The following is a 27,447-nucleotide window of genomic DNA, read 5'->3' as shown; positions in this document are numbered from 1 at the left end:
GTTTGCTTGGGAGAAGGGTTAGAGAAAGTAGTAAGAACCATACTTTGTTGGATGAGTAATGAATAGATGTCAGCTGTCTCACATGGCTGGTGTTCTATCATCATTATTTTGGGGGCTTAGAAATCCCTGTCATATCAAAATGAATGCCAGTTTGCTTTTCATTTGCTACATTTTAAATGAATTGTAATTTTTTTTTTTTTTTTTTGAGATCTTTAGAGTTTGTTGTTCATTTGTTCAGGAAAATTTGGTTTATCAAGCACCTAGTGCTATACTAGGTTCTTTGGGGTTTAAAATGAAATTTTCTCAAAGTGCTATCTACTGCTCCAAGATTTTTCTCACTCTGTGTTTAGTGTAGTTGTTTTATACATAGCATTTTGTTTATTGAATTTTGATATATTAATACATATTTATATATATATATGAGGCCTCATAGACCATGAATTTTGATTTTTTTAATGATTATTTTTTTATCTCAAGGCAGACAACATGTAATTGACAGGATTCATAATTTTTATTCAGAAAGGTAATGTCCCTTCTGCAGTAGTTTCCAGTGTTTTAGGATATTTTATTTGAGTAATTCGCAAAAGGGCAACTCCCCAAAGAGAACAGTGTTATGATTCATGTGTCAGATTTTCAGAGACAAGCGTGGCAGCTTGCTTGTGCGTTGTGGTGCTGTCACAGCAAAGGAAAAGTACGTTTAGCCAGTTTTCACCTACTAACCCAGATAATTGTTTCTGTTATGTTTTGCATTGACTTTGTCGGAGTCTGAATTTAAGTCAAAGGCCAGCACGCTCTAGTCTGCAGGCCATATCTGACCCGACGCCTGTTTTTGTAAAGAAAGTGTGGTTGGAACACACCCATACTCATTCATTTATGTGTTGTTTATGTCTGCTTTCGTGCTTCAGTGGCAGCGTTCAGTGGTTTTGACAGAAATTGTAATACCCACGGAACTTAAAATATTTACAGTGCCAACTTGATCTAAGTGAATGGTTTTTGAAGATCAAGACAGTTTCTAGTCATAACTTGAAAAAAAGTTACATAAATCTTTATCTAAATAGAAGGTATGAAGTTACGGTGAGTTGGATAAGAATCTGAGTCCTTTGACGAATTTCACAATTAACTGTGAAATCGAGTATTTTGAAACAAATAATAGATTGAGAATTACGTTATGCTATCATTCTTTTGAGCCTGGCAGGCTCCTATATGCAGAGCACTTTGTTCAGTACTAGAGATAGAAAGGTTAAGAAGACAGGCTTCATTCTAGTGTGGGGAAGACAGATGCCAAACAGTTGCCTAGTGTGACAAGTACTGTAATGGAGAAGAATAGAATAGCTTTTATGAGAATTTACACCAGGGGACCAGACTCTGTTGATGCTGACAGGAAAGATTCCTTGTGGAAGTGAGTTTGAATGAACTCTGGAGGAGGAAGAAGAATTAACCAGTTGGTACAGGCTTTTCAGGTCAAGGGGATCCTGAGATTGGAAGGGGCAGAACATAGTTTAGGAGCCGAGAGAAAGGCAGTATAGCTTTTATAAAGAGACTGGTGAGGTATGGGAGGCAAGTATGGTCGGCAGGGGCCAGGGTTTACCCATCTGATGAGCAGTGGAAATGGATTTTAAACAGGAAAGTGTCATGGCCAAATTTGTACTTTAAGATCGCTGGCTATATTTTGGAAAACGGTTTGGGGACGGGGAGTAATAGTGGATGTAAGGAGACCAATTTTGAAGTTCTTAGAGAAGAAAGATGACAGTAGCTTGACCTGGGGTTGTGGCCCTGGAAATGGTCCACCACTTGGAGGTGATTGACTTGTATGGAGGGGCAGAGGGGAAATATCAAGCTAGAGTCCCAGATTTCTGGCCAGCACAACAAGGTGGGTTACTGTGTTCTTCACCAAGCTAAGACGCTGGCAGAGAAGCAAGTTAGGTCATTCTGAATTTGCTCTATCCCAAAAGGAGGTGTTGAATATGATGTCGGATATATTGGTCTTAAGCTCGGGGGAGAGTTTTGTGCTAGAGATAGAAATTTGAGCTCCATCAGCATATAATATTGTGTTTGAAACCATGGATGAGCTTTATTCGGAGGAAGAATAAGATAAAAGGGTCTTGGACCAAGCTTGAGGAAATCCAGAATTTCAATAAAGTAGGACAGCAAGGTGTGTGCATTATCACAAAAGCTGAGAGAGGAGTGTATTTCAAGGAGGGAAAGAGATTAATTATGTCAGATGTTGATGAAAAATAGCCTGGGAATTTAGCAACATGGAGGTAGGTCACTGGTCATCTATAATGTAATGGTGAAGACTGCATATGAACTAAGGAACTGCAGACAGGACTAGCAGCACTCAACGAAACTGGCTGGAAAGGTCAGTTGAGAGAGCTCTTTGAGGGGCTGGTTGGAAAAGAGTAACAGAGGTTTTTTTGATTGTTTTGTTTTTTTAATGTTTATTTTTGAGAGAGAGCAAGGGGGGCAGGGAGGGGCAGAGAGAGAGGGAGGCACAGAATCCAAAGCAGGCTCCAGGCTCTGAGTTGTCAGCTCAGAGCCCGACACAGTGCTTGAACTCATGAACCGTGAGATCATGACCTGAGCTGAAGTTGGATGCTTAACCAACTTAGCCACCCAGGCGCCCCGGGAGTTTTTGAAGTAGGAGAATTACATGACCATGAGTAGGGTCCAGGAAAGAGAATTGAATGTACAAAATTCTCAGGAGGGCACTAGGGGTAGAATCTGGAGTACAGATGAGGGAAGAGAGGTTTGGGTATTAGATTAAAGGGCAGTTTCATATAATGCAGCTTTAAAAACTTTTTTGGGGGGCGCCTGGGTGGCGCAGTTGGTTAAGCGTCCGACTTCAGCCAGGTCACGATCTCGCGGTCCGTGAGTTCGAGCCCCGCGTCGGGCTCTAGGCTGATGGCTCAGAGTCTGGAGCCTGTTTCCGATTCTGTGTCTCCCTCTCTCTCTGCCCCTCCCCCGTTCATGCTCTGTCTCTCTCTGTCCCAAAAATAAACAAACGTTGAAAAAAAAATTAAAAAAAAAAAAACAACTTTTTTTGGTATGTTTGTCTTAGAGTAAGTTTATTCAAATGGTCACATTGACCTCGTTGGTCACCTGAGAATTAACCTGTAGGTACTTGAATTTGCAGAACTAATTTTAAGTGATTCACACATTTATATTCATTGAGTCTCTGCACACTTGTTCTCCTTTTACAGTTATAATGAAGATCAGTGATTTATTGAGTGAAATAACATTCAAAATTCAATTGAACAACTAAAATTGTGTTTGCTTAAGGCGGCTCAATTGTGAATTTGTATTAGCTCTTTTTTAACACATATATTTAGCCTGGGTTTAAATGTCAGAAATTTTCATATTTGGGGGGAAGCCTTCTGATACCAGTCATTTGATTTAAGGGGCCATCACTTCTATCTATATATAGTAGATTTTTAAAAATTGAATATTATTACACACCCTTAGAAATCTTAGTCATTATAAATCACCACTTTTAGTTGTGTATGTTTTCAGCTGCAAACTTTAAGAAGAAAAATGCATTCTGTCTTGTTTAAAATATGTTTTAAAAAACAAATGGTCTTGAAAACACATTGCTGGCACAGGTTAGAAGTGTAAATAATAGCCCTGTTACAGAATAGGGACCTCAGTGCACACGGAGTTAAATGATTTCTTCTGGGGTGGCGGAGGGGTGTCACCTAAGAGTTACAGTACCAATGCCAGAAAGAAATCGTAATTTGCCATCAGGCCAAGTTTATACAATAGGCTTTCACTGGTAAATGGAATTGAAGAAACAGAGAACAGCAAAGAGGAAACTCCTGAGCCAATTCTGTGTTGAAACTCCAAGTGTGTTGTTAATTGTGAACTCTCATTATTTCAGTAGCTGTGGGGACATAGACTATAATCTGCATTTAGTCACCCAGCATTCATTGCTGACAAATAGTTGGCCACTTTATTTTGCTTATCTTCTGTCTAGTAAATAGAAGTGGAAGCTCCTCTAGAATGAAAGCTCCTTGAGGTCAGACACTTTTGTTTACTAGGCACTGAATAAATATGTTTAATGAATTATGAGTTTATTGAGAACATGTCATGTGCACCTGTGTTGTATTCTTAGGCCCAGCTTTATAAGCAGGGGAATTAGCTTACCCTACACGGGGAAAAGTTAGCCGTGTTTGCACAGTAAGTACAAGGTAATCTGGGCTACCTATGTCTAAGGAAGGATGGCCTGGGAAATTTACATGTAGATACTTGATAGGTGTCTCCTTTTTCCTCTTCCTAAAAATTTTTTCTTAAAAGGAAAAACTCAAATTGTGTTGGCTTTCCTAATTTAAAGTGTTATTGTTGTCTTCCTCATAAAAATTGAAATGTAGCAGTAGAAATTATTATCATAACTGGTTAAATCTCCTGAAATGCCAACAGCTTCCACTCAAGAGCCAACAACGCACAGAGTCTGCAGCTTTCACACCTGCAGCAGGGATGGCACGGTGGTTTTCTCTAAACACAACACTCTGCTTTGGCTTCATTTATTTGACCCCAAAAATTATCTTTTATTCTTAGGAGACTTCATGATAATAAAGCTTCATGTAATAAAGCTTAGGAACTTGTATCTTTTAAAAGCAGCAGAAGGTGTTCTAAGGAAATTGTATTTGGATGGAGAAGAGCCAATGGCCCTGTTTATTTTCTATCAGGCATAAGAGATTGGTTTTTACAGGGCCTTGTTTTGCAAAGATGAATGGTTTGAGTTCATTTTAACACCTTATTTTTACCAGCTTATTTCTTATTTACTAAACCTTCAGATGTTTATATGTAGTTAAGTCGACGATGAGATACAGAGACTTTTGCCTTGTTATACAAGTCATTTTTATCACCTCCCTTTATATTTCATTGAAAGCAGCAAACCAAATCCCAACCAAATATCCGCCAGCAATGGCAAACCTGGTGCCGTGAATGGAGCCGTGGGGACCACATTCCAGCCACAGAACCCCCTCCTAGGGCGAGCCTGTGAGAGCTGCTACGGTAAGAGTTCTCCAGCAGGCCTTTCTTCTCTCCTTTGCGGCACATTTGCGATGGCACTGAGGGGTGGGGGGGTGTTCTTTCACGGCGCTGCTCAGAGAGCAGCGGAACGAATACATGCCCGTCCACCTGAACACTGTATTTCGCTATTGAGTTTCCTTTGCTTTGCTCCTGTGGAGTCCTGTGTTGGTTGAGTATTCCGCAGCCGTGTTTGCTAAGCCGCAGAGTGGTTATTAGCTTTGTGCAAGCCACAGTCCCACAGAATAGAGCAAATCCAATTTTGGAGTTTCTTAGTACACTTTGACAAATTAAAGGCTCCAGAAAATCCTGTCAGAAAGACCTGTGTGTGGATAAACTGCTATTTCTAATCCTCAGACCAGGTTCCCTCAGAATGCACTGGTTTGGGAGATGCTGTTCTAGGGTGTTTGCTTTTTTTGCTTTCAGGGCCCCAGTATATTTATTGGTATTTATCCATGTCAAAACCTGTCAGACACTGACAGACGTTATATTTGACCCGGATGTTAAATTGGTTTGGTGAGATGAAGTAATTGGTACACTTTTGGGTTTTTTTATCTTGCTTTTGTTTTTTGTTTTTTGTTTTGTTTTGTTTTGTTTTTGTTTAGTGTGTGTGTGTGTGTGTGTGTGTGTGTGTGTGTGTGTGTGTGTTTTAAGATTTTATTTTTTTAAGTAATCTCTACACCCAACATGGAGCTCATACTCACAGCCCTGAGGTAAAGAGTCTCATGCTGTACCAACTGAGCCAGCCAGGCACCCCTCACTTTTTATATTTTTACATTATTTAAAATCTTGACGCGCCTGGATGTCTCAGTTGGTTGGGTGTCTGACTCTTGATTTCAGTTCAGGTCATGATCTGTTCGTGAGATGGACCCTCGAGTCAGGCTCTTCTGCTCTGACAGTGCGGAGCCTGCTTGGGATTCCCTTCTTTCTCTCTGCCTCTCCCCTAAGCACGTGAGCATTCTCTCTCTCTCTCTCTCTCTCTCTCTCTCTTTCTCAAAATAAATAAAATTTACAAAATAAAATCTCAAACAACCACATAATCTCTTAATGGACATTAGTGACATTATAATCTATATTTCCTTACAGTCAAAGTGGCCTGGAAGGGAAAGAAACTAATTTTATTGAAAGGCTACTTGGTGCCCAGTTTTTGTCTCTCAGCAGCTCTTTGGAAGGATAAACATAGCTTACTGCCCTAAGGACGTAGGAATGAAGAACACTTGTGCCTCTGCTCCATACTCCACACCAAGCTTCAGCATTAGAAAAATACTTCTATTTATTTATTTTTTAAGATTTCAAAGTCTAGAAAAGACTTTTAAAACTAGGTCATATAATTATCTTACCTGAAACCAAGGAAAGTGTGAGTCAAATTGCCAACTTCATAGAAATGGTACATGCCTAACCATTTCTCTGTACCACGGAAGCACAAAAGGGAATTGTTTTGGGAATATTAGATTCTTCTGGTCAAAATTTTCTATGTGTTACATCATGGATGCCTTTGAATTGGAAACTCTTAGATATTGAAGTTTATGTATATTTAAATGAAAATAAAAATCCTACAAACAAATTGGGGCTTAATCTGGTTTTTTTTGTTTTTTTTTTGTTTTTTTTTTTTGACAAAGAGAGAGACAGAGCATGAGCAGGGGAGGGGCAGAGGGAGAGAGAGACGGACACACAGAATCTGAAGCAGGCTCCAGGCTCTGAGCTGTCAGCACAGAGCCCTACGCAGGGCTTGAACTTGTGAACCGCGAGATCATGACCTGAGCTGAAGTCGGCCGCTCAACCGACTGAGCCACCCAGGCACCCCTAATCTGTCTTACCCCTTTTAGACTCATGTAGTCTCACATATCCCTTAAAATAATTATTCTGTCATTTTTATGCGTGTATGACAAATAAGCAATTTTTATTTTCTAATATTTTATAGACTCCTTAAGTAATATTTATCATAAAATGTATCTTATACATGTAAAATTTATCTTTATATGGTGTTTTCTTTTTGTCACTTTTTAATTTGAGTTAATTATGCAAGGGGAAGGATGTTTGTTGATAAACATTAAAATGACATGGCATGAGTAAAAATGTATCTTTAAATATGAGTGAAATTTCATATTCAGAATCCAAAATAGGTCCATGCCTAATATTTAGGATTCTTAAAATTCGTGTTAATAAAAATCAACTTATTTGACTTAAATGTTTTAAATTATAAAAGGGAAGGTCCTGCTATCTGCAAGGAGTCCACCAGAAATAACACGTGATATGTATACAGTATTATTCTCAATAAACTGAGAAGGACTTTGGGGCACCTTTGGTGGCTTAGTTGGTTGAGTGTCTGACTTTTGATTTTAGGCTCAGGTCATGATTCCAGGATCATGGGATCAAGCCTTATGTCAGGCTCTGTGCTGAGTGTAGAGCCTGCTTGAGATATTCTCTCTCTCTCTGTCTCTCTCCTCTTCCTCCTCTCTCCCTCTCTCTTTCTCCCCTCTCTCCCTCTCCCCCACTTGCACTCTCTCTCTCTCTGAAATAAAAATTTTAAAAAAACAACAGCTAAGAAGCAGTTTGAGTATAATGGTCAGTATATTTTATCTTTTTGATATTGACTTGTGAAGTGTTATTTGACACCTTGATATGCTATTTGAACATTTTGACCTGATGAAGGTAACTTACAAGAGGAAGAGTATTCCAAGGCAGACTTACAGAATTAGAGTAATTTTTATGTACCTCATTAACTTAATGTTTCAGTGTCAGTGTTTTCTGTCTTAAACTTCTCATCCATTGTGAGACTAGAATACTTTAAATGTCATGTGGCAGTAATTCAAACTGCATAACAAAACCGACACAGGCTTGCAGTGTTTAGCTAAGTGATAAATCAGCCGAGTTATTAGGTCTTAAGCATTCTGTGATCTTGGCTGCTATGCTCACTTGATCTGGACTTACGGTTTTGAAAGGTATTCTGTTTTGAAAGGGAGAAATATTAAAATAATTATTTTGCTCATTGATTAAAATAATGAAATGGAAAACAGATACCTATTTCATTCTTTTTTTAAGTTTGAGAGAGAGAGAGAGAGAGAGAAGGGAGAGAGATAATCCCAAGTAGGCTCCATGCTGTGAGCTCCATCTCATGAACTGTGAAACCATCACCTGAGCCAAAATCAAGAGTTGGACCTTAACCCACTGAGCCACCCAGTTGCCCCCCATACCCATTTCTGACAGATTCCTGCCCTAATCCCTGGGGCCCCTCTGAGCACCTTAAACTCTGAGGTAGTTTCTGAACCATCAATTTGGAAACCTAGATTTAGACTTTAAACATTAATCTAATAATAATGATCTTTCTGGTAACTCATTTCCAGAAATGTACACAGTAGGGAGTATTTTTAATCAACAAAACTCCCTCAGTGATAGCACAGCATATTATATAGGATACTTCATCTAATAGCCTCTTTTAACAGGAGCCACAGACACACATATATATAGAAATAAAAGGTTTAATGAATTCTGAATCTTGAAAACTACATGTGTGTATTAGACTTTATGTTTGGGTGGACTGGGGAAAGAAAAATAACATTGTAAGCTAAATATGGCTTTGGAATATTTTTTAAAATATTTGATGGTAGGTGTATTAATGTTACAAATTATATAGCATTCTTTGTTTTTTCTATTTTTCCTCTATCTTTAGCTACACAGTCTCATCAGTGGTATTCTTGGGGCCCACCTAATATGCAGTGTAGATTGTGTGCAACCTGTTGGCTCTATTGGAAAAAATATGGAGGCCTGAAAATGCCCACCCAGTCAGAAGAAGAGAAGTTATCTCCCAGCCCAACTACAGAGGTATATGAGCAATAGTCTTTTATGTTGAGAAATGTCATTTCAATGGCTAGGTCACTCCTTGGAAACAGAAGTACAGTATAGGATCACTTAAAAACAAACAAAGCTGTTTTTTATAACTAAACATAGCACCACAAGATTTAAGGTGGGCGTGGAGAGAGAGAAAGGGACATATCAGATTTTTTCAGGTATTCAAAATATTGGTCTTGTGTGATTACTCAGACAAAAGAACAATGTGTGTGGGAGGTGTTAGCATAAGTAGAAAGCTTGCAAATTTAATGTTTTAAGTGCTTTTTTGAAAACAGTTTGCAACCTTTGAATACTGTTGAAACTATGCCTTACTACATAAAGTAATAAATACAAATTGAACCTTTTTTCTGCCCTGGGTTATCACAGAGGGACGAGAAAGTGGTATGGACTCAATCGTGAGTTGAAATACAATTTTGGTAAAATTCTTGTAGGTTGCAGATACCAGGCAATGTCTACGTCTGTAGACCCATGTCTTTCAGAGGGAGACTTCTCTTTAAGGGCTAACAGGATTTCAGGACTCCTTCACTATTAAAAAAATAAGATAATTTAATTAACACCTTTGGCAACTTTTACTGTTGCGAATGTGATTTTGGATTGTTAAGGTCCATTTAAAGACAGAAATACTGGAAAGAGTGCATTTGTGATGAGCACAGGGTGAGGTATGGAAGTGTGGAATCACTCTGTTGTACACCTGAAACTAATGTAACACTGTGTGTTTAAAATAAAAACTTAAAAAACAAAAATATGATCACACACCCTCCCACCTCCCCGACCCTCTTCCCAAAAGTGCATACTTTTAAATTCTCTCCTGTGGGGGTAGAGTATTAAGTTCAGTGGAAAAATTTTAAATTGCCTTTTCTTTTGAGCCTGATGCAAATGGCATTCTGGTTTTCACATGTCTATTGGTGTCTGATTTTGCAGGACCCTCGTGTCAGGAGTCATGTGTCTCGCCAGGCCATGCAGGGGATGCCAGTTCGAAACACTGGGAGCCCCAAGTCTGCAGTGAAGACCCGCCAAGCTTTCTTCCTTCACACTACATATTTCACAAAATTTGCTCGTCAGGTCTGCAAAAATACCCTTCGGCTGCGGCAGGCAGCAAGACGGCCGTTTGTTCCTATTAATTATGCTGCCATTAGGGCAGAATGTAAGATGCTTTTAAATTCTTAACCTTATGTGTTGTGCTTCTGACCATTTTCTCTCCTTCTCTATCTCTCTTTTTTGTTTTTTTTTTTTTGTTCGTTTGTTTGTTTGTTTGCAATAAACATAAGTTCTTGTGTACAGCCTTTTATTTGGTTTATTTTTTTAACATTGTTTTTGTCTGCTGCCATTTGTATCATGCCAACCTGAAAAGGAGACACTGAAATCTCTTGCAGTCCCTCTGCAGAGAGAATAGTGCCCGGCAGAGAATTGGTGGGAGGTGCCCTTGCCCAGTGAGGTTTTGTGATGGAAGTGCCTAAGAACACTTACTGAAGAGACGCTTTCACCTATAAGGTAGTGTCGCCACGTAATCCCTAAGGATGGCGTCACAGCGCAACTCCAGGGTTGAGACATGCAGTCCAGTCTTACCTGGCTTCGTTAGGTTTGAATAAAAGTTGCCAATTTACGCTAATTAGAAATTGCCTGTCTTTGTAAACCTCTCACTTTCCCATGAACCTTTTACAGTTCTACAGTATTATGGAAATTCACAAAGCTGCATTACAAACACTACAATTCTTTGAAGATCTAACAAATTGTAAATGAACTTGAGTGTCTGTGGGTGCATTTTCTGAATATTTGTATTTAGTTTTTATAGGCTAGTGACCATATTTGTGGCTGAGCATTCTTTCTATTCGTCCAATTTGGTTTCCATTTCATAATCATACATATATTACCGTGTAACATTTCCATGACTGTTACTCTCATTTCCAACATGTTCAGTCTTGCTTATGTTTCATTTTTTTGCTTAGAACAAAGGTTTTCTATATAAGTGAATTGTGGGTGGTTCTGTTATTACCATGTACCCCTAAAATGTGTCCATAATTTGTGTGTTGGGCTCTGATTCTAGCCTTGCTACATTTAGTCACATGCCTGGCGGACATGTTAGACCATGCAACTTCTTCCCCTGAAGGATGAGAAAACTTGTTGTCTGGCTTACCAGAGAGGAAATCTTATAAACATTGAGTAGATGCTTTTTCTTTGTGAGAAAAGAAATTTATTATGAGATGTTCCATTTTGATTTAAAGAGGATATCCATTTAAGGAGTGATGATTGAAAATCATTTTTTGTTCCTAAAGGTGATTTTCAGCAGAATGGTTGAAAGGCTTTACAACTTGCAGGTAGAAGCTTTACAAGGAGAAGAAAAGTGCTGTGTAAAGAGAGTGGAAAATGGTAGCACTCTCTTGAGTCCCATGGAGGGAAATTTAGCTACATTAGACTCATGTATATTTGGAACTTAGGCTGATAGGAAATTTCATGCTAGCATTTCTGAATTCATGGATTTATGCTCTTATCACTTTCTTACCCATCTTAAGAAACTGGAAAATATTTACATTCATCTAAACTGCTTAGCTGATTTAAAACACATTTATATAATTTCTTAACTAAACAGGATAATAAAACATGAGAAGAAATGAATGAAATTCTTCCATTAAAATTGGCCAGGATCCAAAATCCTGTTTGTTCCAATGAATGGAAGAGAATTCATCATCAACTAAATTGGCAGCTGAGGAAGCTTCTATTTCCCATGGCTCTTCCATTAGTCTCTCAGTAAATTTGCAGGTTTCCTTTATTTGGATTATTCTTCAGTGAAATATATTTTTCTGTTACCTCATTTTATGTATTCTCAATTGAAAGGCCATGCTGCTAAAAAAAGTTGGGGGGAGGGGTCCAAGGTTAAGTTACATGTGTTTTATTTCTATAAACATATAGCTATAATAATAATAAAATAACAGTCATTTTGTGATGAGATTCAAGGAGCATATTTTATTGTGTATTTTGCTTCATTGGTCAAGTTACGTATAGGATCAGATTTTAAGAATAATTTTACCTTGAAATTTAAAATTACAAAGTTTTAGCAGCCATCCATTTTTTTTTTTTTCAGACAGGCAACTAATGAACTCTTCTAGCGTCTAATTGATTCTTACACCATCTTCTCCCTTCTTATATGTACCTTGTTAAAACCTCAGCCGGTCCTTGATCTTGGCTTGTTACAGAGAAGAGGAGATGTTAATAACCTGATGTCTGGAGGCAACCATGTCTTTGGTCCAGTGGGAATGTATAGGTGTATTTATGTTTTTAGTAAGCTTTCCTTGGTTTCTCAAGGGCAATGGTGACCCCCCCTCCCCATCCCTCCTCAAAAAAAGTTAAGAATCCCTATGATGCAGTATGGATGTACTTTCAGATCAGATGAAAGTCTGTAATTCTATAGATATTGATGGATCAAGAGCTCTCGTTGATGCATTTTAGAATAATTCTTCATAATATTTCGAAGGTAAATCGTTTTCCCTGGGAACTTGAGAGTTCTAAGCACTGTACAAGCTGACCCTTCCCATGGCTTCTGGCTTTGGCAACCCCATCACAGCCAGTGTCCTAGCCAGAGTTCATGGGGTGACAGACTGCATAAGAGTGAAGTGAAGAGCTAATGAGATAAATTCTCAGATGGTGCAGATCATAATCGTAACTTGATGCTTAACAAGTTGATCCTTTTAGAGAAAATGTTTTTGGTTTTTTTGTTTGTTTGTTTTTTGGGGTTTTTTTTTATTATTAAAATAGCACCCTCTGGCCTTTATTTTCATTAAGAAAACTGTATTAAAACAGTAGAGTAAAAAGGGGAACCTTTGTATATCCGTAAAGTATCACAGAGAAAATGTAAGAAGTAACAGTATCTGTGGGAAGGGAAACTGGGAGGCTAAGGCAAAGGTGTGGAAAGGAGACTTCCTCCTGTTTATCCTTTTATACATTTTCACCTTTGAGCCCTGGGAGTACATTTCCTATTTTAAAAAACAATTTTAAAAACGTAAGTATATAGTATGATCAACATGTTTAAAAATATATACATATGAGATCTATGGAGAGAGGGTGATTTTTTATTTTTATTTTTTAAGTTTATTGATTTTGAAAGACAGAGAGTAAGCAGGGGAGGGGCAGAGAGAGAATCCCAAGCAAGCTCTGCAGAGCCTGATATGGGGTTGGAACTCATGAACTATGAGATCATGAACAAAATTGGATGCTCAACCAACTGAGCCATCCAGGCACCCCAGAAGGTGATTTTTTTAAAAAACCAAGTTCCCCAAATATCTATTTGTTTAATAATACACTTAAAATTTTTTTTTTAATATTTGTATTTGAGAGGGAGAGAGACCACGTGAGTGGGGGGAGGGGCAGAGAGAGTGACAGAATCCGAAGCAGACTCCAGGTTCTGAGTTGTCAGCACAGAGCGCAACTTGGGGCTCGAACTCACGAGCCATGAGATCATGACCTGAGCCAAAGTCGGACACTTAACCAACTGAGCCACCCAGGTGCCCCAGTGATACACCTTTATATGTAAATATATAGTAAGTCCATGACTTATTACTTACTAACATTTACTATTACTTATTACTAACGTTAATACACAATGCCTCAGACAGTTCTACCACACAGATAGTGCTATTAAACATGGACTGGTAGACCAAACACCAAAACATTGCAGAAAGAGAAGTATTGTGTCCTTGACAAGATTTGCAGACCAACAGCATGGGTTGCCAAGTTTCAGACAGCCTGTCTCTTCTCCCCCTTGACACCCCACCCCACCCAGTAAGAAAGCCGCAGTGTGATAATGGTGTTCCTCCTTTGTTATTGCCATCAGACATTACCACTGAGCTCCCCGATGATTTTATCAAAGATTCATAAAATCACCCAACACCTGATGAGCACAGGGTTACTATTTGAGATTCAGGATCCTCAGAAACTGAGGTTTCTATGAGCAGCATTCCATAGATAAAGCTAAAGTGCCAAGGGAAGTGGATCCAAGGAGTTGACCTGCCACCTTGGTAGCTTGCGTGGGTGACTCACTGGTTTGTGACTTGAATGACCATCATTCCCTAGTATGACGCTCCTCGAGAGACCCCTGGAGCCACTTTTTTATGTTTGAAGATGCTAATTCAACTTTGGAAGTATCCCAAGGGCCTGTATTCAGAAGCTTTTAATATATATTTTATGAGTTTTTTCCCTAGGGATTTCTCAGCAAAAGTTTATATATATAAAGTTGTGTGAAATTTTCAAATTCCAGTATTAGGAGAGAATAGTTTTGGTATTTGGGGTAGTTTATTTGTAATAAAAATTTATTTCTGAATGGATACTTTAAATTTTTCTAAAGATACAAAAGTGGTTACAAATCTTACTGTCATTCCCGTTTCTACCATCTTCAGAGTGTAAATGTTGTCATAGCATGTAAAGTATCCAGAGACATTCTGTGTATCTATACCAGTCTAAGGAGGTGTATTCTTTTTGTGTTTTAATACAGATGTTAATGTCCACATTGTTCTGCACCCGGCTTTTTTTAATTTTTAATTTTATTTTTAAATTAAAAATAAATTTTTTTATGTTTAAAAATTTAAACATGAGGGGTTCCTGGATGGCTCAGTCAGTTAAGCATCCAGCTTCGGCTCAAGGCATGATCTCACAGTTCATCATGAGTTTGAGCCCCACATCAGGCTCTCTGCTGTCAGCGCAGAGCCCATTTCAGATCCTCTGTCTCCCTCTGTCTCTGCCTCTCCACTCCCCCATCTCAAAAATAAATAAACATTAAAAAAGAAAACAACTAGCTACAGCAAGCAGGGGAGAGGGGAAGAGGGAGGGGTGGGTAGAGAGAGAATCTCAGGCAGGCTCCATGCTCAGCACAGAGCCCTACACGGGACTTGATCCCATGACCCTGGGATTGTGACCTGAGCCAAAATCAAGGGTCAACACTCAATAAACATAATCTGTTGTATGTTTATTTTAACCAGTTTTCTATTAAACAGATTTTTAGGTTATTTCCATTTATTTTCTGTTATGTAATGTTGCAACAAATATCCTTATGCAGATAGCATTTCATACTAATGTGTAAAATGTGCATGTAGGTTACAGGACAGACCTCTAAAAGTAGAACATCTGGGTCAAAGAACATGCATTTGAGATTTTAATAGTCACTACCCAGTAACCTTTAAAAAAACTATGATTTGAGCTCCCACCCACGATGTCCAGAGAATGCCTGTTTCTCTAGAACCTTGCCATTAGTGTTACTCATATTTGAAACCCTTGACTAGCTGACAGGTGACACGTAAGTTATATTAGTTTGCATTTCTCATTTTGAATGAGCTAGAAATATTTGCATATATTTGAAAACCATTTGTATTTCCTTTTCTGTCAACTGTTTTTGCCCCTGGCCTGTTTTCTATTAGAAGTCTTACTGACTTGTGAGAACTTTTATATTTTAAGGAAGTTAGCTCTTGATCTGTGATAAATGGTGCAAATATTTTCCTCCATTTTGCCTTTGACTTTGTTTATGATGAATTTGTCAAGCAGATTTTTTTTTTAAAACATAGTTGAATTTATCATTTCTTTTAATGGCACCTAGGTTTTACGTCTTCTTTACAAAATGCCTGGGTGGCTCATTTGGTTAAGCATCTGACTTTTGATTTCAGCTCAGGTCATGATCTCACAGTTTGTGGTTTGAACCCCACCTAGGACTCTGCGCTGACAGTGCGAGGCCTGCTTGGAATTCTTTCTCCTTCTCTCTCCACTTTCCCTGCTTGCTCACTGTCTCGAAAATAAATAAACATTAAGAAAGAAAGGAAAGAAAGAAAAAGAGAAAGAGAGAGAGAGAGAAAGAAAGAGAGAGGGAAAGAAAGAAAGAAGGAAAGAAAGAAAGGGAAGGAAGGAACGAAGGAAAGGAAGGAAGGAAGAAAAAAGGAAAGATGCCTTTGCAGGGTTGCCTAGGTTGCTCGGTTGGGTGTCAGACTCTTGATCTCAGCTCAGGTCTTGGTCTCTGGGTCATGAGTTCAAGCCCCATGTTGGGCTCCACGCTGGGCAGGAAGCTTTCTTATAAATACATAAAAATAGAAATGCTTTTGCAATTCCTTTAAGAAAATTCTATGAGTGGTTTTATTTTGACAACAGTCTTGGAAGCCCATGTGAGATGCTTTTGTGAAGTTTAATTCATTGTGTACTTTTTGTAGTTTTTCTGTTTTATTCCCTCCCCCAACCATCTCACACACACACACACACACACACACACACACACACACACACACACACATTTCCAAAACATTATAGAAAAATGACCATGAGTTGCAATAAAAGCAATAGTGTTTTTCTAGGTTTACCTCAAGGAGATGCAACTCTAGGAAGCCAAAGAAATGTGCCTGTGTGCAACCAAGTGATTTGAGTGAGGAGCCCATATTCTCCCTCTTTCTGGGCAAATTTTTATTCCTTCTGGGTTCTTTGGGCATCTCTCAGGTGGCTTGTTTTATCTGTGCACTTTTAACGCATCCTAATGAATGCTCTGTGTTTCAGTAGAGTTAGGTAAATAATTTGAGAGCCAGGACCAACTGACAAGTGGCACCACCAGCCTGCTCTTGAGTGCAGACCAAGATTCTGTTCAACCAACTCACGTGTGGACCCGATAATCCTATGTTTATGATCATTCCCTTGAGGCAGAAGGTATTTTTCCCATGCATATTCAGAGTGTATCACTGAATGCGTGCAGTTGTGACGTCAAACAGTAACTAGGTAGTTTTAGCACTTTTGATCCTGATTTCCTCATCGTTGCGACTGAGAATTCTTGCCACCAACTACTTTCTTTTAAAACATACTGGCGATTAGCGATCCTTCTAAAGAGCTTTGATCCCCCACTCAGGTGCTCTGTAAATTGTCACTTGGCACATCACATCATTAACCCTACTGATTTAATGAGAAATTAAAAGCAGATTAGTTTAATTTCAAATGAAATATCTTTACTACTGTGCTGGTGACCCCTTTGATAGGCTGTCCATTCTGTTGATTCTTGTCAAGGTGATAGTCCTTTGGGAGTCCAGAAGCTGCAGCCACATTGGCAGTTTTCCTTTGGGCCTTATCCACGGGAACGAAGTGTGAAGTTAGTCGTATTACTGGTGATACAACGATTGCCTTTGTCCAAAACACAGAGGAAGTACCAGGCTGATTCATTCAAGCTTTCTTTCCTTAATAAAAAAAATAAAATTTTCTCTTGTCCTCATCCCAAGTCTAACTTGAAATTTGCGTGAATTAGCAATATTACGAAGGAATTATTTAGTATTAAATACTAGTGATTTGGCAGGTATTTGATCCCTGCAGGGTTTGTGCTACCTGTTTTTTTTTTTTTTAATGTTTATTTATTTGGGGGAGGGGGGAGGGGCAGAGAGAGAGAAAGGAGGAGAGATTCTTAACCAGGCTCCACACTCAGCACAAAGCCTGAAATAAAGCTTGATCCTATGAACCATGAGACCATGACCTGAGCCAAAATCAAGAGTCTAATGCTTAACCGACTGAGCCACCCAGGCAACCCCCATGCTGCTTTTTAATGTTTATTTAGATTACTCTTCCAAAATATGCTTAGAATTTCTTCTTATATTTTCACTACTGTTCAACAACAGGTGAAAATTTTCGTATCTTAATAATTTTCCTTCCAAAGGAAATCCACTGAGCCAGAAAAGAAATTGGATCATTTATAGTTATCCATGGTTGTATAATAATTAGCCAGTACTTGGGATGCATATTCAGATTCCTATTACTTGAGGCTGTCTGCAATATGTGCTTTGTTTATTATAAATGGGTTTTTTTTTTAATACTATTTTGCCACCTCTTTCTGTTTAATAGTTAAAATAGTTTCCTTGGTGGGGCACCTGTGTAGCTCACTCAGTTAAATGTCCAGCTTTGGCCCAGGTCATGATCTCACAGTTCTTGAGTTCAAGCCCTGCATTGGACTCTCTGCTGTCGGGATGGAGCCCACTTCAGATCCTCTGTCCCCTTCTCTCTCTGTCCTTCCCCTGCTCATGCTCTCTCTATCAAAAATAAATAAAAAACATTAAAAAAATTGTAGTTTCCTTGGTGAGAGGGCTAGAGCTTATGAAAAAGTTAATTTTTAATTTTAAATGATTTGAGATTCCAGATTGAATCGCACATTTTAACACTAATAGTGCAGAATATTCCTATGGATGTCGAAAGCAATTTTCTGTAGGTACGCCTAAAAATGTGGTCTCAGCCACAGAAAACCTACAGAACATTTTTGTCAAGTATTTGAAGGTGGGGAAAAAGCATAAACGTAGCAAAATAATACTGCTAAAACTACCTTGTTAAGCTTTATGACAATACCTGCAAATTTAAAAAACATTTCGGTACCCTTTTTTTTTTTTTTTTTTTTTTTTGGTCCCTTCAAATTGTATTTTCGTACCTTAACTCTTTGGTGTGAGAGCAGTCATGTTCCACATCTACTCTGCCACCCTAATGACAGCTAATTACAACACAGAGAGTGTTTGTGTTGTATGCTTTATTTTTCTCCGTCAAATGTCTTCTGGTAGGGTATGAGGAACGTGATGTGAACTTTTATGAATGCTAATATCCATTCTCAGTATCGTAATGTTCTGACTAATGGATGACATACTCTGTCTACATACAGGGAACCTTTTGAATCTCAGCACTAGTGACATCACAGTAGGATATGAAGGATAAGAAAACCAGCAATAAAGCCAGTGACCCACTTTTACCCGCGTGAGGCTCTTATCTAATGGACTTGAGTTTAATCAAGAGAGATGAAGACTTCTCAGCAGAGCCTCACTCCCATAGGTCAAGGATGGCCAAGTGTGTTGCCTCTGTCAGCTGTCGTTTTTGTTTTCTATGCCAGATTCATCTTACATGAGGACTGGTTTCACATCATACTGCACAGAAGTTTTTCTACTGTATCGAAGCAATGCCGTGGCTAGAAAGGAAGCATATTTTTACTATTTTGCCGATAGGCCCACACAGAAACAAAGCACATGTGTAAAATGTGTGTTAGCTATACTCCTGTGAGGCTTTAAAGTGAGGGTTCTCCAGGTAAATCCTTCATTCAGTAATTGGGAACCAGAACTAGAAACAGTTTTCTCAAACCCAAAGGAAACTATGCAGGAATCTGGTGGATATTTTGCATCGTCATCCACTTGCACCTTTTTTTTTTTTTTTCTGCAGTATGTGTAGTATAGGTAGCGAAATCAGCCTCATTGGTTGTCTCCGTGTTTCCTTCTCTCCTCAGATGCAGACAGACATGCCGAACTATCTGGAAGCCCACTGAAAAGCAAAAGCACTAGGAAACCTTTGGCATGTATCATTGGGTACTTAGGTGGGTATTTTCTAACAGAGGGAAAATTTCAAACAACAATTTCGGTATCTTCTCAGTATTTGGCTACTCTAAATTGATGCACTTAAACTAAATCCAAGCCTTTCAAGTAGCTGAAATTGGATACTTTCCTATATATAGTCCATTTATTTTGTTTTAGAAACTTTTCTTTGTATTACCAAAATATATACACACAGCATATGCACACAGTTATGGATATGTTTACTGTTTCCCCCAAAAAATCATTAAATAAAAATGTATATTTATGGATATAAATACAGATGAAGCAAAAAGAGGAAAATAAGAATCACTAAATTTTTAGAGGATGAATATTCTTAATGTTTTGATTTAAATCCTTCCACTTGGCTTATTTTTTTTAATGAGATAAAAGTGGTTTTAACCCACCTTTAAAAAATATTTATGGTTTTAATGTACCAATTAAAGTTACTTTGAAAGGGAAACATTTGTATTGCTTTCTAGTTTTTATCATCTTATTTAACTTGGAAGTTGCCAAAGGTGATGGTTCCATATACATGTTGAAATAGCACAATTAAGAATAGTATTTGTCAAAATCAGTAGGCAGTCACCCTCTTTTTGTTTTTTGCGAGTGTTAAGGTAATTTACAAAATAATGGTTCCTAAAATGGTTCCTGGTATACGTAGGAGCTATAATGGCATGTTTTTGTGCTTCTAATATTCTTGCTTTTTTTATTTTCTCAGTAAAAGTGAAAGAGTTGCATTGAACCTTATTGCTCTGTCAGAAAGATACACGGTTATGAAGTGTTCAGACTCTAGACACGCCTTTAAAATTCAAAGTGTAGCCTTGAACTTGGTATATTATCTCGTCCTCATCAGCACATCCAAAAGTCAGAAGCTCACAGCTCCCTCTTTGATTTTACTTGGTCACCTTATTTCTTGTTTTATTTCTCAGAGCCTAAAGAGTTGCTTTGATAGCCCCCGAAAACATCACCTGGTTATCATAGGCAGGACCTAGTCATGGTGATCAAGTCCTTGAAGGTTGCTGTCTGTATTCCCTTGCAGGACGTAAGCCTAGAAGCCCCTTCTCCCACCATGCAAGGAAAAGTCTCTGATCATAAGAAATAGAATTATTTCTAATATTTGCATATTTCTAATATGCAGCTAACATTGCATATTAGTTTTTCCACGGGTAATTGTGTGTTCCTCCTATGGGCAAACTGGTCTTTGTGCCTACTACATAAGCCCAAAGCCGTCCTCTTCTTACTAGCTGAAACACATCCCTACCTAACGTATCTGAATTTTTACTACGTACAAGACACTATGCTAATTGATTTGGGGGAACACCAAGATGAGTAAGACTCTGCCCTCCAAAATCTTAGTTTAGTAGGGAAAGCACACAGGTAAGGACAATTAAGCAAATGATTAGCTCCTATAAAGGAATTACAGGCAATATTCATTGGACAGTTAGAAGAAGGAGGAGTGACTTCTGATGATGAGAGTTCCGGCAGCCTACGTGGAGAAAGCAGTATTTGATCTCAGCCTCGAATGATAAAGTAGTATTTAAATAGGTAGAACAATAGGAAAAAAAATTTTTTTTTCCTTTCTGAGGCCAAGGGAACTTCATAAATAAAGGGTTCAGTGAGTCCAAAGGCAAGTTGTCTGGTCTGGAAGGAGTGTAGTGTGGAGGTTGTAATGAAAAGGTTGGCAAGCCTTCAATGCCACGGTGAAAAAAAATCAGCACTCCATTTTGGTTAGCCCTTGATCTGTTCCTGAATTTGGGCGAGTGTAGAGTTTTGACCAGACCAAGATATAGTACTTCTAACAATCCTAACCGTTTTCCTGAGTTTCAGGAAATGAGGCTGATATCCTGGCCCTCCCCTGGGAAGACAGGATGGCTTGTGCACACCTGGTGACTCAGAATCAGTAAGCAGGTTTAGCTTTGGACAAGAGGTGGTCCATATCAGTAACAGACTGAGATCCTCAAATCCAGTTCCTATAGGCTGCAATTTCTGTCCTCCTGCTTTATCCGAAATACGCAAGTAATTCTGGGTTATGTGGCCAACAACAACATACTTGATGTAAACACAGTATGCCACATGCACGTTATCGTTGTGTGCTATATCCTCCATCAAAGCTTTTCTTCCACTACGTCTTGACTGTAGAATTTGGAGTTTGGTGTCAGGTTTCAGCTGTATCCACATGTTCTGGACTGGCCGTGATTAACCCTGGTCCTAAACCCTGGTTGCAGAGCCAGATGAGGAATCTTGTTTTTCAGAAATCTCTCACACCCCAGACATGCTGCATGCTATGTTTTTGTTTTGATAGAGCAGAGTTAGTTTTCTCTGTCAGGCTACTTCTCCAGATAATGTTTACATTTCTAAAACCTTGAAGAGTTGGCTGCCTTATTCCCTTAGTAAATCTGTGTTTCAGTGACCTTCTGAAGCGGCAGTGGCTTTCTGTTGGTGGTTTTTGTTGTTGTCGTTGTTGCTTGTACTCCCAACATGAAGCTCAGAGCTCCAGCTAGCAGAGGAAGAGGCAGCTCACTTTTGATAAGGAAAGCCATGGTAACAGCACTTAAAGCTGAATCATTATGGAGGTCCTTGGGAAAACAGGCTGGCTCATAAGGAACTGACTCTCAGCTCATTAAGAAGTAAGATGTGTGCCTATTAGGCAATGTAAGTGCACACAGAGATTTTTAATACCATGCTCTGAGTTGAGAAACCTTTTCTCCCCCTGCCAGAGATCCATCCTTCGAAGAAACCTAATGTCATTCGATCTACACCAAGCCTGCAAACCCCCACTACCAAGCGGATGCTAACCACCCCAAATCACACGTCTCTGAGCATTTTGGGGAAAAGGAACTACAGTCATCACAATGGCCTGGATGGTATGTAAGCCCAGGAATCCTGGGGGGGCGCTGGTCTGATAGGCCAGGGCCTCTCTGCCCTTGTCGGCTCTCAGCATGTCCCATGACAAATGCAAGACGTATAGCAAACAGGTTCTTCTACCCTCTAATTGAACTGAATGTGTGGTAAGGGGAGAAGAGGGAAGGCTGCTGCGTGCCACGGTGAGGACATTTTGCCAAGTGATATTCACCTCAGAAGGGGCCCTTTGCTCACATTCCCTGTGAGGAGACTTGTTTGGAGAGGAAGTCTGTATTTATCAGGTTGCCTCTGCTAGGCGATAATGTTCTTGCTGGGATGCATACTCACTGCTCATTTATGTTTTCTTGAGCAGAAGGGACGATTTCACCTTATGTCTGAGGCAGCCGTGCTCTCTGGGGGGAGGGTTCTTCGGCATTCTGCGGATCATTTTGCATTTGGCATTTGTCCCCTACTTCTTTTACCTTATAAAAATTTTTTTAATTGCTCAAGAGTGCTACAAGTCATGAAGGAGATTGCCTGGGTGATGTCTCAAATACAGAAATAATAATTTGTTCGAAATGGAAAAGCTGAGAAATATCACCTCTTATCCAAAGTACTTCTCTTGGGGCTTGGCCCTATAATGACTCTGCAGGTGGAATTGAATTATCCTCCCCATTTGGACCATCAGCACAAGCATAATAAATCATGCAGGCAGTATATACTGTTCATTTCAACAGTCCTGGAATTTGAAGCTGTCTTGATTGTTGAAACGTTGGTATTTATTTACGAGTAAAACTCTCTCCAGGCTTTTCATGTCTTCAGGGCTTCTAAATTCCTTCAATGACAGTAAATTATTTATAATGAGGCCCTAGAGCAGGGATGTGGAATAGACCTTCTAGTAATCGTTTCCCGTGGTTGTTTTCCTTCAGTATGACTTTCCGTGGTCCCAGTGATGTCAAAATGAATAAAAAATTGAGGGTGAAGAGTTTAGTTTGCACTTATAGGATATCAATATGTTATAGATATGACTTTCAAGAACTTAGCTACACAGTAGTCTTGCAGGATACTTCTTCGCTAACAAGGACACTGGCCATTTCTGCCACAATACGCCTAGTATCTGGATAGCAGAAGACTAAGGACGGGTTGTGTCCAAATGTGGAGATTGGATTTCTTTCCAGCTTTTGCTTGCCCACAGCCTGGGGCTTTTGGATTCAGGTTTAAATTGAATCAGGGATCTTTCTTTTCCACCTCATGACCTCTCTGGCCTCTCTAGGTGTATAGTCCTGTTGTTGAAAGCAGAAATTAAGTTCCAGGTCATTTGATACATACACATGCATGTACATCTACACTTTCTGGTAAGAAGACTCTTGTAATGACTACAGTTGGTATAACAGCTCTCTACTCTCTTTTTCCACTTGGGCCCAATGGTCACACTCACACTGGGCCCCAGTCCTAGCCCCACATTGCAATTCACGTTGCTCTTTCCTTGTATCACAGCTACCTATATCTTTAGAATTTCTAAAAAATGCCACCTCATAGTGTTCCCTCTCTACGCCTGTTTGTCCCATTTCCTTCTGAAGATTGCTGCTGCAAGGTCATTGCTTCTCTGCTCCGAGCAGGAGGAATGGACAGGACGTACAATGAATCCCTGGTGTTATGTTTTCGGAGACCTTCAGCCTTGTTTAGGGAAAGACACTCATCTCATTTTCTGGAAAGACTTAGCTGTTGAGACACCTTTATCCTTCCAGACCCTTTTGTCTTTGCTCTCCCGGCATGGTATGGAGAGGAAGGCTGGATGACATGTGCCTTACCTGTGTTATCTCATTTGATTCACGTGACAGAAGGTTCTACGGGGTCAGGGCATTTAACTGTTTTGCATAACATTGTATTTCTCCTGCCTAGCACAGTGCCTGGAACTTAGTAGGTGTTTAATCAATGTTGATTGAATAAATGAAAGTGACTGAGAAAAATGAGACCTAGAGAGAGGTAAATTAAATTTTCCAAAGTTACCAGGCACTGCATAAAGGGATTGGGATTCCTATTCAGGTGTGGCTGATTTCAGAGTTTGCTCTTAACCACGGTTATAAAAGAAGTTGTGGCTCTCAAACATTTGTCAGCAAAGTAGAAAACGCAGAAGTCGTTCTCGCTAACTTAACGTAAGAAGTCAATACTGCAGGTCTTGGAGGACAGAATAGGTGACGGAACATGGTGAGGGGCACAGGAAGCAGCCGCCATCCCTAGGGCTGGGAGAGCAAAAGCAGGCAGTTGCGGTTATCACATGCTAGAGGCTCGAGGAGGCCCGAGGAGCTGGAACTGAGGCCCCGAGGAAAGGCGCTGCTCTGCGGGTGCTGGCATCTCTCAAGTGTGATGAGGCTGGTTCTGGGAGCGTGAAGCAAAGCTGGGAACGGAGCAAACTGCACCTGCTCCGGGGGGAGGGGGGTGGTGTGAGGCGGGAGCAGGACCCGGCAAGTGCCTTCTGTGGCTGCCAGCCTTACAGCCTCCCTCCAGCACCCCCTACTGGTGTATCAGGGAGCCGGATGGCGAAGGAGAAGTATTTGCAGAGTCCCAGGCCCAGCGTCACTAAGCTGAATTTAAATGCATGGGTGTGGAGCTGAGAGACAAGTGTAAGGGAAACACACATTGTAGAAAATGTCCCCATTTTTGTACTCCCAGTGAAGCTTTTCCTTGGGATAAAGGGGTCTATTTCTTATTTCCTTGGGACATAGGATCCAGACTAACCTGAGCTTCCAAAGTGAACTCAAAGTACTAGGGAAAAAAAAAAAAAAAAATCAGGCCAATAGTGAGTTTTCATGAGATAGTCAATACCATCACTTGTTGGAATTGATGGATACAAACTCATGGAAAAGCCTCGCCCTGTGATCCAATAATAAAATCTGTTAGCATTGCTACTTAATTACCAGCATGCCAGACAGATGAGCACACCAAACAGGATGTTGGTGGACAGAACTAATTTAACTGGAAACAAAATCTGACTGTACTGACATATCCACATATCTCAGCGTTAGGGCTTCCTGTCCCCTTCTCAGGGGCTTGCCCCCCTTTATTCACCCTCCACCTTCAGCTGGAAGTTCATGATGATGGATAAAGAGGCTCTGGATTCCTGCTGGTAGGAAGGATTTTACCTGACATTAAAAAAAAAAAAAAAGGTGGGGGTGTGCCTGGGTGGCTTCGTTAAGCGTCCAAATTCAGCTCAGGCCATGATTGTTGGGCTCTGTGCTGACAGCTCAGAGCCTGGAGCCTGCTTCAGATTTTGTGTCTCCCTCTCTCTCTGCCCCACCCCTGCTTGTGCTCTGTCTCTCTCTGTCTGTCAAAAATGAATAAATGTTAAACAAAAAATTTTTAAATGATGGGCAGCTTCTTATCATCTTCCTGAAAGTCACTGTCTTTCATCTGGCCCTGGCCTCTTAAAGGCACCGATGGTTGGAAATCAGACCTCTGTGTCTTCTGTTAAGCTTAACCCTTGGCACTGGGCCACACCCAGCCCTCTGTGACTCCCCTACTGGAACTTAAACTCCAAGGGTGAAAACAGAATCTGCATACGTAAGAAGCCTCATTATTTGGGGTCAGTAATGGCAGGAAGAATGAAATTTCAAAACATAGACTTACACGGCTCCTTACCACAGGCCTCTATACTCCAGTCTTTCCCGTCAGGTGGTGGGCCAGTAATGTGCCACCTGCCATCACATGCTTTCCAAATCCTATCTCCTTTGCTGACTTGCAGGTGCTTTGGTGACCTTTTTATTGCCAGCGAGCCAAGTACCTGCCACATTTGGCTGACTTGGTTAATTCCACATAGCTGTGAGTAGAGAAAGCCCTGAGATCAGTGGGGAGAGAAGAGCAATTACTGGAAAAAGGCTTTCCATGTGTGAGAGCCCAAAAGAGAGGGCAACAGGGCAGATGGGATTTCTCTGTGCCATGGGGGAAAACGTACCTCTAAGTGTTTGGAACCATCTAGGATTAACTGCTCACTTCTCTGATTACTTCCTGTGTGGCCTTGGGTGAATCACTCAGATTCTTGAAACCTGTTTTCTCCTCTGTAAAGTACAAATTTCATTTGCCTTAATGGGGTTGTGATAATGATTAAAGATATTGCCTCTACCTTATACCACTTGATCTGCCAAACTCTTTTTTTTTTTAAAGATTATTTTTTAACGTTTATTTATTTTTGAGATAATGTGAGAGACAGAGTGCAAGTGGCAGAGGGGCAGACAGAGGGAGACACAGAATCTGAAGCAGACTCCAGGCTCTGAGCTGTCAGCACAGAGCCAGGCACGGGGCTCAAACTCATGAACCGTTAGATCATGACCTGAGCCGAAGTCAGATGCTTAACCGATTGAGCCACCCAGGTGCCCCTGATCTTCCAAACTCTTTATGATATAGTTGTTATAACATGCATTTTAATAACGAAAAACCCCAGGCTCAAAGAGGTTGAGGGATTTCGCTAAAGCCACACTGCTAACAAGTAGCAGAGATGAGATTTAAACTCCAATCTGAGGTTGTTTCCACTTGGTGTATAAGGACCAGGATTTGTGTGCTCAGTGCAACAAGTACCTGGGAGATGTTTATGTTTTCTGCATGTTGGAGATGGGTGTGTGTTTGTGAATATAGAGAGGAACATAGTAGGTGTTTTTCTGTACGTAGACTTTGAGGTATAAGCCATGATTGTCTGATCAAAGCTATCCCTCCATCTCCTGCCTCTGTGAGGCTTTTCTGCCCGTAACATACCCCCTACATTTTCTGAAATGTAGGGCATAAGAACTATATTAGTGTCAGAGAGAGGGGAGAAAAAAGAAACAAGAGAAAATTCACAGAATCACCTAAAGGTGAAATGTGTTTAAATTAAATTATAGGGTACACCCAGCATTGACTCATGGTAGGTATTCATTAAGTGCTCAGATTCTATCCCCCCACCCTTTTTAGAAGAGCTATTTTGAAAATTTTAAGATATCAACCAAAGTTTTTGTAGTCATATGTGGATTGTATATAAATAAAATGTCAACACATTTATTTACATTTATTTCTGACATAAACATAGGATTTCCAAAAAATGACTCATGGGTTTGCTTGGAAGTAAATGGGTGTGTTCCAAAGTATATTTGCACATTAGAAGGGCCCGGTATCTATAAAGAGAAATTGCCTTTGATTAAGCTATTTAAAGGAGTATTAAAGACAGGAAATCAGATTGATAAAGAGGGCTCATTTAGCCTTGTGTAGGCTCCGGCAGTTAGAGACCCTACAGCAGAGGGGATAGAATATCACCATCCTGAGACAGCGGAATCTTTTTCAGAATGAGGGCTGAGTCAGAAAACACTCCAGGGAGGAGAGAGAGGGGCTGACCCCTCTCTCCTGACCCCTAAGAAGATGCCCTGGCCCTCCCTGC

The 27,447-nt window shown here is 39.9% G+C and overlaps 1 protein-coding gene across 12 annotated transcripts in view; it reads left to right on the top strand.

The window, feature by feature from the left end:
- Positions 1 to 27,447, top strand: part of MTA3 (metastasis associated 1 family member 3) — a 217,509-nt gene that overhangs the window by 175,641 nt on the left and 14,421 nt on the right. For 9 of the 12 annotated variants that reach the window (XR_003412400.2, XR_008289493.1, XR_008289494.1 and 6 more), the window contains 5 exons: positions 4,886 to 5,010; positions 8,696 to 8,847; positions 9,796 to 10,018; positions 19,121 to 19,207; positions 21,923 to 22,069. Coding sequence is in view for 9 of the 12 variants with exons in the window: in XM_027033648.2 (XP_026889449.1) it covers positions 4,886 to 5,010; positions 8,696 to 8,847; positions 9,796 to 10,018; positions 19,121 to 19,207; positions 21,923 to 22,069 (734 nt within the window). In the remaining 3 variants the exon portion in view is untranslated. Of the gene's footprint in view, positions 1 to 4,885; positions 5,011 to 8,695; positions 8,848 to 9,795; positions 10,153 to 19,120; positions 19,208 to 21,922; positions 22,070 to 27,447 lie in introns of those variants that run through there. The other 3 variants (XM_027033650.2, XM_027033645.2, XM_053200991.1) reach the window with 2 other exon arrangements.

This window comes from Acinonyx jubatus, chromosome A3, assembly GCF_027475565.1.
Source record: "Acinonyx jubatus isolate Ajub_Pintada_27869175 chromosome A3, VMU_Ajub_asm_v1.0, whole genome shotgun sequence".
In the NCBI taxonomy this organism is placed as follows: domain Eukaryota; kingdom Metazoa; phylum Chordata; class Mammalia; order Carnivora; family Felidae; genus Acinonyx; species Acinonyx jubatus.
This window is presented reverse-complemented; position numbering and strand designations above follow the sequence as displayed.